Raw genomic sequence first — 12,672 nt, 5'->3', positions numbered from 1 at the left:
TAGGATTGAGTGGTCCTACAAGATAATAATAATATTAATCCAAAGATAAGAAACAATTAAAGGGATTGATCTAAGAATTAAAAAATCGAAAGCACCATATCTCTATACTTTCGATAGCATAGTAGCTCTACTATATATATATATATATTCAAGCTTTTCGAGCCTAAATCGAACGAGCCGAGTAATACTCAAGCTCGGCTTGAAATGAATTTCGAGCGTTTCTTTTTGTTCAAGTTCGGCTCATTTAATTTCGAGTCGAGCTCGAGCGAGCCAAATATCGAGTTGAACGCGAGTCGAACGCGAGCCGGCTCGCTCATTTGCCAACCCTAGTTGTCGACGACAACGACGCTGGTGGCAACGCGGCCTCGTTCTCGCTCCGATTCATTTGGTGGTGAATAATGAAGAGCAAACAAAGGTACAGAAGATAGAAAAAAAATAAAAAATAAAAAATAATTAAAAAATTTGTCTCTTTGAAAACTATTATGTATCGTTACTATTATCGGACAAGGCAAAAAATCAGAGAAAAGAAAAGAAGAAGAGGCAAAAAATCAGAGAAAAAGAAAAAAGAAGATGAAAGTTGCACTGTTAAAATTAAATTGCACTATTTAAAAAAAAAATTACACTGTTTAAGGTGAATGTTATATTTTTTAAAATAAAAATTACACCATTTCGCCAAATTTTACACTATTTCACCTAAAATTGCATAATTTTTCTTTCTCCTCTTCCTCTTCCTTCTTCTTTTTTACACCATTATACCATTACACCGTAACAACAAAAATCTCCTAAAAATCAGGCCGGATTTACCTCCGCCGCCGACTCGCCCCATCCCTCCTCCGCCGCCTTCACCGCTCCCGTTTGAGCACGAGAACGAGCGCGAGCGCGAGCGCGAGCGATCCCCGTATCGCGAGTGCCGCCGCGGAGCTTCGCGACGCACGACAGCTCCGCCCCATCTAGGGCTATGCCTATCCGGCTAGAGAGCACCGCGGCGGGGACGCGGGAGCTCGACGACGACGACGACGCCGACGCCGACGCCGAGGACGTCGTTGTCGGCGTCGGCGGCGGAGGAGGGGGCGGATGAGGAAGGGCAGGGGGGTCGGCGGGGCGGCAGGAGGGGCAGAGCACGGGGATCGGCGGGGTGTGTAGGGCGCCGGGGCCGGAGAAGCGGTGGCCGAAGTCGGCGGCGTGGCACGAGGTGCAGGCGAGGCGGCGGACGTGGCGGGCGACGAGGAAGTTGGCGCCGTGCATGGCGGCGTCGCAGGACCAGCAGAGGGGGGTGTCGTCGTGGGAGGAGGAGAGGCTGCGGAAGGAGGAGGTGGTTCCTCGTTGTCGGAGAAGGTGATGGGGAACTCCTCGAGAAGAAAATTACGAAGGGAAAAAAGAGAGAGAGAGAGGGGAAAAGAATAGAGAGAAAGAAAAGGAATAAAGGTATTTTCGTCCGATGGTGAAGAATCTGGCCCGAATCTGCAAAATTGAAAAAGATGGCCCAATTTTACAAAAGCTCAAAATTTGTGAATTTTTTATGCAAATTGGCCGGAGACTTATGATTGGTCATTGTTATTTCTAGATAAAATAAATGTATTTTAAATAAAAAAATTTCTCCAGGAAAAAAAACTTCAATTCAACTATTTATATTAAGGGCAATTTCTTATATTCATCTGACTACAAGTCAAAATTTTTTAAAAAATTACCCTTCATTATTTTTCAAAAAAAAAAAAAGTCTTTAAAAATTCAAATCTCCCCAATAAACCCCTCAAGTGCAGGCGTATATTTGAAAGAAACTAACATTTTTTCCGGAGTAAATTTGGAAAAAAAAAAAAGAAGAAAAGGATAATTTTGAAAATGTAGAGTAAATTAAAATATTTTTACAAAGCGCAAGGGCTCTTCCCTCAAATTACAAAACGGCCAGGGGCTCCCCAATAACACGTGCCCTAACCCAACGGCTAGTTTTCCCGACCGTTGGGCGGAACCTTTTTTTAAAATCAAATAAATTCTCACTCCAACATAATATAATAATAATAATAATAACAAAAATCAAACCACAAAATACCTCCTCCCTCCAAACTCTCTCAAACTCTCAAACTCTCAAACTCTCCTCCTCATCCTCCTCCTCCTCCTCCTCCTCCTCATCATCACCATCATCATCATCTCTCTCAACATCTCTTTAATCCCCAAACAATCAATCCAGACCCATCTCCAAAAATCATTCCAAGAAAAAAAAGAAAAGAAAAAGAGAGGGAGAGAGAGAGAGAGAGAGAGAGAGAGAGAGAGAGAGAGAGAGAGAGAGAGAGAGATGTGAATTAATCAAAAATGGTGTACAGCAGCAGCAGCAGCAACTACAGTACAGCGACATACTACTACTACTCCTCGTTCCAGGACACCATCACCTCCCTGTGCAAGTCCATCCTGCCCTTCGGCTTCAAGAACCGCCGCCTGACTGCCGACCAGAGGCTGGCCAAGCGGCACTCGGACAGCCTCAAGTGGCAGCAGGAGTCCTTCCACAGGATCCTCAACCTGATCGGGCTGCAGAGGGAAGGGATCGCCGCCGAGGCCGAGGTCGCCGCCTTCCGTGCGCAGCTTCTCGAGACGCTGATCGTCGCGCCGCCCAAGGACCAGGAGCCGGAGCCGGAGCCGGCAGGCGTCATCAGAGATAAGCTCTTGTTCTTGCAGGTATACCCAATACTTACTACTAAATGAAAATTTAAGAAAAATGAAATGAAAATGTAGGTTCTCAATTTGGTTCTTGTTATTTTTCACAAAATTTTGCTGATTCTGTTGCGATAAGGTGTTTTATTATGTGAGTTTTTTGTTTTTAAGATTTTTTTTTTTTTTTTGTGTGGAAAATAGACAAGTTTTTATTTTATTTTATTTTTATTTTTGCTGTTTCCTTTTCGTTAAAAAAAATAAATAAAGCTAAATATATAGAAAAATCTCTTGTAAATATTTTCTTTAATATATATATATATATATATATATATATATATATATATATATATATATATACTTTTCTCCCAATTTTTAGAAACCCACATTTTATCTTTTTTTAACTTTTAGAAATATTTTCGAGAAGTTACGGTGTTAATGAAGAGCGTAAAATGATCAAAATGCTCTTACCTGTTTTATAAAGAAAAAATAATTTTTAAATATTTTTTTAAAAAAATTTAAGGATATTTTTAGTATAAATTATAAGAAATAAACGAACTAGTGACAGAAACCCGACAGAGGGATGGATATTTTTAGTATAAATTATAAGAAATAAACGAAGACAGAAACCTGACAGAGGGAGATTAAATGCATCAACTTAAAATTTTGAGAAGATAAAATATAGATTTTTGAAAGTCATAAGAAAGTAAAAAAACGAATATTTATAAGAGAATTTTCTGTATTTTAGCCAAATTTAAAAAATAACCATTCATTCCTCTTATGGTTCTTCTTGTTTTTCATGAAAAGTTCATGAATTATCTCCATTTTTTATGGTTCTTTTGAGCTTCTAAAAAAAAATATATGTGTTTTTTTTTTTTTTTTTTTTTTTTTTTTTTTTTATTTTTTTTTTTTTTTTTTTTTCTTTTTTTTTTTTTTTTTGAGCTGGAATCTTTTACGGCATTTGTCTTGAAAAGACTGGGTATTATTATGTAACTGTTTGAAGAAACGTAGTTGCTTANATATATATTTGATTATGGGGATTCTTCATTCATTTTCCACAAAAACAAAAAAAAGAAAAGTTAAAAAGAAAACTTTAAAAAAAATCCCTCCAAATTTTGTTAACTGATTGAAGTAAGAATGTTCCTTCTCATGATCATCTGCAGGAATTGCTCTATGCAAAATGCATCTCAGCTGAGGACTACCACTCCTCGAAAAGGCCTCTTCTTCAACGGCTCGCGGTGCAAGGGGTTGAGATCGACTGCAGAGACGTGATCGTCGGAGCCCCGACCGCAAACTCCGACGAGGAGTGGACAGACATAGACCTCAAAGACAAAGAAGAGCCATCCGTCGCGGCCAACAAGAGCAAGCATCGAACTCCGCCGATAAAAGCCTTTTTCACTAAGGTGAATGCAACAACAACAACAAAAGGCAAAGGAAACAAGGACACCGCGGATTCGACGAGAGGAGGAGATCACAATCTAATGCACAAGGGCACAATCTTGATGCCCGAGAGCTCACCTTTAGTGCCCGTCAAGCCCGAGAAGGGGAAAAGGAAGCCCTTTGGCACTCTATTTAGGAAGGAACAACAAGAAGATGGCAATGAAAACAAGAACCCGAATCTCGAACCCGAGGAGAAAGGGGGGACCGCAAAGTCGTCGAAGAAGCCGTGGGGATTGGAAGGGTTCAAGAAATGGAAGAAGAATAGCAATGTGGACGAGTCGACGGTTCCTTACTTGCCTTCCAGAGAGCGATCGGATGCGTTCACATGTGAGCTTGTCGCGAGCCCTCTCGGCGAAGGCCCCGACACGAAGAGGCTAAAGAAGAAGATACATTCGGATGGCTCGAATTCCGACTTTTTCATCGATAAGGTCTTTTATGAGAAGATAATATAATTTATCTTACATCTTCAATGCTTTTCGCGCCAAGAAAATTGAATCCTTACTTCGTTGTTCATTCTTGCGAAGGTTTTGGGGGATAACATCAAGAAAGAGCTCTCGCGGATCCAATCGGAGCTCTCGGCGACGAATCCGAACCTCAACTTCTCGTAGATATTCTCATTTCATTACCACCTCATGATCCTTCTCCTATTTCTTAAATTGTGGTCCATTAACTTACGTCGAGTGATCGCGTATTGATAGGGATGAGCAAATCGAGGCAATATCGACCAAACTTCCGACCGACAAATCCGACCTCGGCGGTTTCTTCCCGAAGTACCTAAAACTTCAAGCAAATTCTATATCAAATCACAATTTTAGCAAACAAGTTGATTCTTTTTCTTTGAACTTTGTTTTGGTTGCAGGGCATGGTGTGACAGGTATGGAGAGATAGTGCTCGATGTCGTGAAGAAGGAATTCAAAGAGCATGTAGGGGAGATGGAGAGCTTGAGAAACACCGCCGCGAAGGAGAAACGAAATGGCGTCGCGGAGAATTGGGTGGCTTTCGAAGACAATGAGGAGAATTTCCACCCAAATCTCTTCTCACAAAGCCAACCATTATTGAACAGGAGATTGGTAAATGATGATAATAATAATAATAATCCCTTTTATGATGGGTAGAATCCTCTTTTAAAACTCTATCTAAAGGGATTATTAACATGGTCAAATGATTGAGTATGATTTGGGTCCTCAATTTGGTGGATTTTGATTTGATATCTCTATAGGGAGATTCAGTACTAGCTTGTATGTGGGTGGTATATACATATATGTGTTTTGGTATGTTGGTTTTGTTCTTTCAGTGTCAGATGAGATTCAAGTGTTATTGGATCTGTTGGTGATTTTTCTTATATTAATGTAATAATATTAATAAATCTTTAGTGAAATTACAGTGAAGTTGCTTTTGTTTACACCACTTCTTATGGATGATTCATTCAAATTCAATTGTGAGAACATATTTTTCTTTTTTTTTCTGGGGCAGGTTTTTATATCCTTATTAGTGAAACTTCATGAAGCTTTTTTAACTAAAAAGAACAAAATTGATTTTGGACATAGAAAGATAATAAGCAGGAAATTTGCTAAATGAAGAGAATTTAAGTAGGCATATAAAACTTGTGTTTTTAAAAATATATATTTTTTTTCAGCATTTTGGTCTCCATTTGTTCGAGTGAATTTAAATAACTACAAAAATATCTACTTATTTAACATTGTCATCATAAAAAAGAATTGAGATCTTAATGATCGTACAAAGAAAATGTCAAGCATAAAATATAAAAATACTATTCCCTGATTTTTGGAGAATAATAATTATTTTATATTATTTTACAAAAATATTTTCCGTGTTGTATTACATTAAAATGCACCCAAATAGATGTCATGGAAACCCACAAAACATACATTACATTGAATTTAAACCAACAAAACAAAATATAAAAAAAAGGTAATTGTTTACGGAGATACACAAGAACTAAAAATACATGAATCATATACATGCCTACTAAAAAACCCATCTTTTGCGCATTACACCATCTCTTTCAATAATAAAAACAAACAAAGAAACCCCCGGAAAAATGAGATACTATACATGTCAAACCCTATTCCCTTTTACATTTTTCCCATTAGCGTAAATGTAGTCAGTTATTTTTCCGGTTCCTTGTGGTGGTGCGCTTACTACTTTTGCTGCTGGAGGACGATGAGGAAGATGATGATGATGATGAAGACGAGGGTAGAGGGAGAACCGTGCCGCCTTTTATCTCGCTCGAGACCGAGTCGGGAAGTTGATCCACCGCATTTTGTCCTTCAATGTGAGCTATTAGATCTCTCAGCTGTGGCATAAAAAAAAAATAACAATAAAAAAAATAAATGGATCAAACTAAGTAAGATTTTGTGTGAGCAAAATATACAAAGAAAATTTGAAAATAAACTTTCGTCTAAATTTTAGTAGAGTACAAAACATAATGATGTCTTAAATAGCGTAGATAGATTAGAACTTTCTCTACATTTCTAACACCATGAGATTAGGCAAGCGTACTTAAAAATGAATAAATAGATATGGCATGGGTCGTTTTTGAAGCTAACTACTGCAACCTTTTTCCTGCTCAGAGAGAGAGAGAGAGAGAGAGAGAGTTTTATGCAGAAATTTGTCTTTCATCACTAGGGCAGTAACCATAAGAGCCAAGTAGCGGCATGAGGCATAATGTAAGATGCTAAGTTGAACAAAGTCTACCACCCATACTCAATGTGCTAAATAGTCATGTTGCACTAACCTGTTCTTCCAGATTCCGTATTTTCTCATCTCTCAGTCTCACCGCAGATCGCTCCCTGAACGGGAAATTAGTCAAAATAAATAAGCATCCAACCCTAGGTTGTGGTCACAAAAGGAAAATGATAACTTGTTCCAACATCCAAACAGGCTCGTAAGCAGATATTAAACAAATCAAGACTGATGAGCATTTGAAGAAATTTCCATTAACTTATGGCGAATGAGACAGTCTCCCCAAGCCAATTTTCAACACCGAACTCTGCATGAAAAGTTTTTCAGGGCTCAAATTTATCCCCCGCACATACATTATCACTTTGCTTTTACCAAATATATGGCTTAACCATTATAAAAGTCAGAAAGACTTCACTTGTTTTGAGGTAATGACACTGTATAGAAACGAATCAGTCTCTCAGGCTAACCACAATTGTAGAAAAAGAAATGGATAAAGAGAATACCTTTCTTCTATTTGCAGAATCTTTGCTTTCCACATCTCTTGATTTTTCAAAAGATTCTCATTGATCTAGAACAACAATTGACAGCAGGTCATGATTTGTTAACAACAAATTGCAACATATGATATACCAACAGAAGCAGATATTAGTAGAAGTTTTCTAACAGCAACTCACATCATCAAGAAACTTCTTCTCTTCCACACACTTGGCGAGCTTCATTTGTAATTTCTGCAGTTTTATATTCACGGCCTTCTCAGCAGCCTCAGAAATTTCTTTCTCATTTTCTTCCTTGACCTCTAGAAGCAGCGATTCAAAATACTATGCCCCAGTGGAAGAAAACATTTAGCAAATTAATCATCACAATAGGCAGAGAAATAATTACAAGTACTTAAATGCAAAGCACTTGCATCAAAAGCAAGTAACAAGTCGCCGAAATTGTAATGAAGAAAGTTCAAAAAAAAATCTACTATCGGACAATAGTAGCAGTCAATGTGCATACTTTTCTTTGGTTCTCTAGTTGAGATGTGAGGAGGTCATTATACTCAGCAAGAATCTGAAAGGAAGAAAAAAAAAGAACAAAACGGTGCTGAAAGTAAGTTTTAGAGATCAACTGAGATGTATATGTAGAGAATCTTTGAAAACAATATCTTTTACTTATACATTACAGCTTCAACTTTACTGTTGAACAGAGCGTCGCTGATTCCAGAGTCTCCACTACATGTGCAAGTTCCAAAGACATCATCACATTGAACACAATGGGAATTTAACTCAACCAATTTCCCATCGGTTTTGGACTGAATTAGCCGGTGAACATAATTGTCACCTACATAGTCCCAAACTCTTTGTGTCTCCAGTTCAAGCGAGTAACAGTGTTGAGTCTCTCTCCAATGTGTGATAGCATGTCCTTCAATGTACCTGTCTCCGAAAGCATTCAAATAAGCCAATTATAATATTGATGTAGCGGCAATTCTATTAAAGAAGAAAATGACATAACATTATTTACCTTCCACAACCAACAAACCCACAAATAACACAAATCCATAGGTTCTCAGAGGTTCCACAAACAGAACATGTAGATTTTTCAGGTTGTTGCTGACAATATCTACAAACCTAGATCAGATACAGTATATTAGTTATGATATCAAGATATTCACAAAAAAAAGAAGAAAAAGAAATAGAAGATATTTGCATGGAACAGTTAAAAGATGCAATTCATTAAAACAGATTTAGAAACCTGGACGGGAAAAAAGGGGAAAAAAAGGGATATACATTTGTTAACAACATGTATAGGGTGAGTATCTAACACGGATTGAAGGCCTTGTGTATGAAAACTGAGGACAGTTACTTATGAAGAAGCCGCAGATTGACAGAAAGCCACAAGTTGCCAAAGAAAATTTTCAGCCTTAGAAATGATTATTCTAGCACCAAATAGCGATGCACAAGAGTTATGAGAAACTATATTGGCAATTATTATATTTTATTCCTAATTTTCCCTACTAAATAACTCAAAACTAATATATTGATGATTCTGATCAGTTCCAAAGGAAATGAACTATCTCAAAAAGGTAATTGGTTTAGTGCTTTCTCGTCTCTAAATTATCAAAGAAATCTTTTTCCACCTCTCACATGGTGCCTTACAAGCAACAAATCGGCACTCAATAATCAAGCAATGAAAATCATACACGTAAAAACTATATAAAGAGAAAACTTTTGCAATACTTGAAAGAAAAGAATTATTTTTTCTATCTTGAATTATAAACTACAATGTAATAATCATTTTAAATATCAAAATTTTCAATAAATGATAGCTATAGACAGCTAAATTGTCTGGATATTTGGTAAAACCTAAGCTGCATCTGAATAAAGGAATTAAAATTTCTTACTGGACACGAAGAATCTGTCCATTTCGATATGCATGAAGAGTGGAAGGAGTGATTGCAGATCGTTGTTAGAATGCCACCGTAATCTTGCTCAAGTCTCTCTACATCATAAAAGGAAGGAGATAAACAGCAAACTTATTATAATGTCTTCAATACGTACATAAGGCCAAGGTAGCTTAGAATTAGTGCATGCTACAAATTATAAAGAAATGAAATCGAAACACTGTGTTAAGGCATTGTTTGCTATTGTTGCCTTTTTTTCCGTTTTTATAAACAAGATTCTACATGGTTGGATATGTCAATCAATGGTGACTTCCCTAATGTTGTCCTCATTGGCTAGCTTGCAATGCAACCCGGCAGAATGCCAAAGGCATCTTCTTCAGATTTTTTTTAAAAAAAAACTAATTTTTTTTTCTGGCAACCAAACCCTCTAGATATAAGGCTGAAAACACTCCACCATCCGCTTCCAAAATGATCAAGAAGGTTTCAAAAGGAAATGTGTCATGTATAGATTTACATGCGTGTGCACATGCGCGTGCACAGCGCACACACACAGGGACTTGGATACTTTCAAGAGAATCTGGCTTCTCATATCTCCTCAAACTCAATGCTACAGCATCTAAATTGACAGCATCTAAATTGACAACTCTTGAATTGACTATAACCTACAATAATTGAAATTAGCGATTATTTATCAGGGCGTCGAGCATAAATTACACAAATCATGAAACTTTACAGGAATGTCTGTACAACAAACAATATAATTTTATTGTACAGAGTAGCATGACTTCAATAACTATAAAAAGGAAAAGAATTCATATTCCATCACCCATTAAGTAGACCAACTGCGGGAACTCAGCAGTAGAACTTACCAAGACATACCGGACAATTAGGCTGTTCAGCTGAGCTACTAATTGAGCACTGTGAATGTTCAATTGATCCAGTATACTGTACATCTACTACATAACAGACACCACAAATATCACCCTGTTACAAAGCACACCAAAGAAGTATCAATAAACTAGTATAATCCAAATATTGCTTCATTATGTCAAATATAATATTATGGAAGTATTGTAATAACAAACCTCTAATGATGAAAATCGCTTCCCATTGAAATGCTTGTAAAAGCTATCTGTTGAACTTTGATCATCGAACGTTATGAGAACGCTATAGTGATCTTCTGCTCCATCATTCCTAATTTGTCAAATAAAAGGAAATTTCACCATCAAACCAAGATTTATATCATTATTCCCCTAGATATTAGAAATGGTGTGAAAAAAGCTCTCATTCCACAAATGCATGCCCTTAAAACTAAGAAAAAAAAAAGGGTCGTAAGAATCGATTATTTAAAATTATAGATACACATAAAAAAGAAAAGGAAAAAAAAACTAATTGAGAAGCAATAAGATAAAAACATCATAAAATAACCATAAATTCACAAAATAAAGTAGGAATAACTAATACAATGTAGATAATACGCAAGGATTTCGTGAATAATATCAAATTCACACATCAAAGGAAAATTAAAAGTTAAAAATATATGGAGACCCCCTCAACTATAAGCCATTATAAAATTGACCCCTCCACAACACACACTTCAATTTTCCTTTTCCTTTTTCTACTTAAATTATTTCCATTAAGTAATTGAGGATTTTGTCAAATTTAAATGCACTGCTAGCTATGGGCAATAAATGGTTAGTAGAGCTCAAAGTTTCATTAGCTGAAAAGCAGGTAAAGCTGGAAAATTTAACAAAATAACCATTAAATTCCATGAAATCTTGATTTACATAACTGAAGTAACTTAGATCAAAACAATTAACAGTTGAGGGGCTTCGAAATTTTCAACAATAAATATAGTTAAGGGATCTTTTTCTACATGAAGTAGAGTTGGGGGGTGTCATGGGTCTCACAAAACTTTTACCAAAGTTAAAATACTTAATAAGCTACGAACATGTATCTATATCAGATGTGGAACAAGAAAAATTTACCTCACAATTCGCATCTCGAGCATGTGCTGCACGAAAGAACCGCAGAATCGGCAGAAATCGGCGTAGGTCATGTGGTTCGGCACCGCGAGGACGCACACGAGAGGCTTCCTCCCCACCTAAAACGACATTCCCCGAGGCATTAAAACCCTAGTTACCACCCAATTGCGCCAAATCGGAGAAACCCTAGAGCACAAAACAGATCGAGCAGGATCAGGGAGAAGGGCCTCGTTACCGGGAGGTGGGAGCGCGATGCGGCGTCCTCGGGGTAGAGGTGCATGATTCCATGGGTCTCCTCGATTCTAGGGTTTCCGGAGGAGAAGGGGACGGCGCGAGTAGTGCTCGAAGGAGATGGGTCCATGAGGTCGACGGGGCTTGCCAGAGGAGGAGGAGGAAGGAGGTGGTGGTGGGAGGCGACTTCGGCGGCGGAGGGAGCTGCGGCGTCGGCGTCGGCGTCGGCGGCGGCGTCGGTGATCGACATGGCGAAGTAGCGGTCGCGGCAAAGATGATCGGAGGGAATTTATATAGTTTTCCAAGTTCGACTTGGCACGTGACTCCCACGTGCTACCAATTGGATCGTTTTAGGCTTAAATGCCCACTTTTCACTTTATCTTTCATAATTTTTAAAAATTTATATTTCATCCTCTCAAAATTTTAAATTTATACATTTATTCCTCTCCGTCATAATTCCATTATTATTCTCTCTATTTTTCATAATTAATTTATAACAAAAATATTATTAAAAATAATATAAATATATTAAAAAATTATTTTTTAACCTAACATGTAAGAATAATTTGCTAATTTCGCCTTCGCCCTATGAACGCCGTAATTTCTGAAAATATTTCTAAAATTATAAGAGAGTAAAATATGATTTTTGAGAGTCAAAGAAAAAAATAAAAAGTTGATTATTACAGTAAATTTTTTATATTTTAGCCTTATATTTACGTAGGCTTAGTTTGGCATTCAGACATGTCTGCTGCTATTAGATAAAATAGAGTTAAGATAAAAATATATAGGAATATATACTTTCGCATTTTTCAGTAGGATCGTAAAAAATATATCGTAATAGACTCATCACGATATGCGGAATGCAATATTACATACGGAAACAAATATGGTATTTTTTTCATCATACTTTCTTACTGCACGTAACGTAATTTTTCTACAATCTCCCCGCAATAAAAATAAATTTTAACTATATTTTAATATAGATAATATAATTTGATAAAAAAAAATAGAGATGACGGATATGAGATGTAGAAAGTTTGGATGGTAAACTTACACTAATATATTAGCAACCTTTTTTTCACTCCTCAAAATGTTGGTCTCAAAATAGTTTTCGTTTTCTAAAAAAATTGAAAAATGTTCTGTAAAATATAAAAAATAATTTTGTAAGAGAAATATGGTAAATTATTTATCATCTTATAAAATTTACTGAAAATGATCATCATTTTTTAATTATTCTTTCATGTTAAGTAGGATAAAATAATATTATTTGACCAAATAAAATTTTTA

General features: G+C 36.8%; 2 protein-coding genes across 4 annotated transcripts; one reads left to right on the top strand and one right to left on the bottom strand.

Moving 5' to 3' along the window:
* On the top strand, positions 2,088 to 5,354 carry LOC109718668. Its single transcript, XM_020245009.1, has 5 exons — positions 2,088 to 2,667; positions 3,804 to 4,508; positions 4,605 to 4,684; positions 4,779 to 4,850; positions 4,940 to 5,354. The coding sequence occupies exons 1-5, from the start codon at positions 2,308 to 2,310 to the stop codon at positions 5,193 to 5,195; spliced, it is 1,473 nt and encodes a 490-aa protein (XP_020100598.1). The 5' UTR covers positions 2,088 to 2,307; the 3' UTR covers positions 5,196 to 5,354.
* LOC109718920 (BRCA1-associated protein) lies at positions 5,952 to 11,650 on the bottom strand. 3 transcript variants are annotated; one of them, XM_020245402.1, is made up of 12 exons: positions 11,390 to 11,650; positions 11,158 to 11,273; positions 10,255 to 10,363; positions 10,039 to 10,153; positions 9,170 to 9,267; positions 8,290 to 8,396; positions 7,952 to 8,201; positions 7,786 to 7,839; positions 7,461 to 7,604; positions 7,290 to 7,354; positions 6,839 to 6,893; positions 5,952 to 6,397 (listed from the first exon to the last, which is right to left on the bottom strand). In XM_020245402.1, the coding sequence occupies exons 1-12, from the start codon at positions 11,633 to 11,635 to the stop codon at positions 6,206 to 6,208; spliced, it is 1,551 nt and encodes a 516-aa protein (XP_020100991.1). In that variant the 5' UTR covers positions 11,636 to 11,650; the 3' UTR covers positions 5,952 to 6,205. The 3 variants fall into 3 exon arrangements, with proteins under 3 accessions (XP_020100991.1, XP_020100993.1, XP_020100992.1); XM_020245404.1 differs by lacking the exon at positions 6,839 to 6,893 and having other exon boundaries at positions 6,274 to 6,397; XM_020245403.1 differs by lacking the exons at positions 5,952 to 6,397; positions 6,839 to 6,893 and adding an exon at positions 6,906 to 7,093.

Source organism: Ananas comosus, linkage group 12, assembly GCF_001540865.1.
Source record: "Ananas comosus cultivar F153 linkage group 12, ASM154086v1, whole genome shotgun sequence".
NCBI lineage: Eukaryota > Viridiplantae > Streptophyta > Magnoliopsida > Poales > Bromeliaceae > Ananas > Ananas comosus.
Note: the sequence above shows the minus strand (reverse complement) of the source record. Positions and strands in the feature narration are given on the sequence as shown.

Bases quoted from the DNA above. Each gene is read 5' to 3' on its own strand.
- LOC109718920 (XM_020245402.1), bottom strand. From the start codon at position 11,635: ATGTCGATCACCGACGCCGCCGCCGACGCCGACGCCGACGCCGCAGCT. The intron at 10,154-10,254 runs GTTTGTTATTAC...GCTTTGTAACAG, and splicing joins AGCGATTTTCATCATTAGAG to GGTGATATTTGTGGTGTCTG. The intron at 6,398-6,838 runs GTTAGTGCAACA...TTTATGCCACAG, and splicing joins TACGGAATCTGGAAGAACAG to CTGAGAGATCTAATAGCTCA.
- LOC109718668 (XM_020245009.1), top strand. From the start codon at position 2,308: ATGGTGTACAGCAGCAGCAGCAGCAACTACAGTACAGCGACATACTAC. The intron at 2,668-3,803 runs GTATACCCAATA...GATCATCTGCAG, and splicing joins ATAAGCTCTTGTTCTTGCAG to GAATTGCTCTATGCAAAATG. The intron at 4,685-4,778 runs GTAGATATTCTC...GCGTATTGATAG, and splicing joins AATCCGAACCTCAACTTCTC to GGATGAGCAAATCGAGGCAA.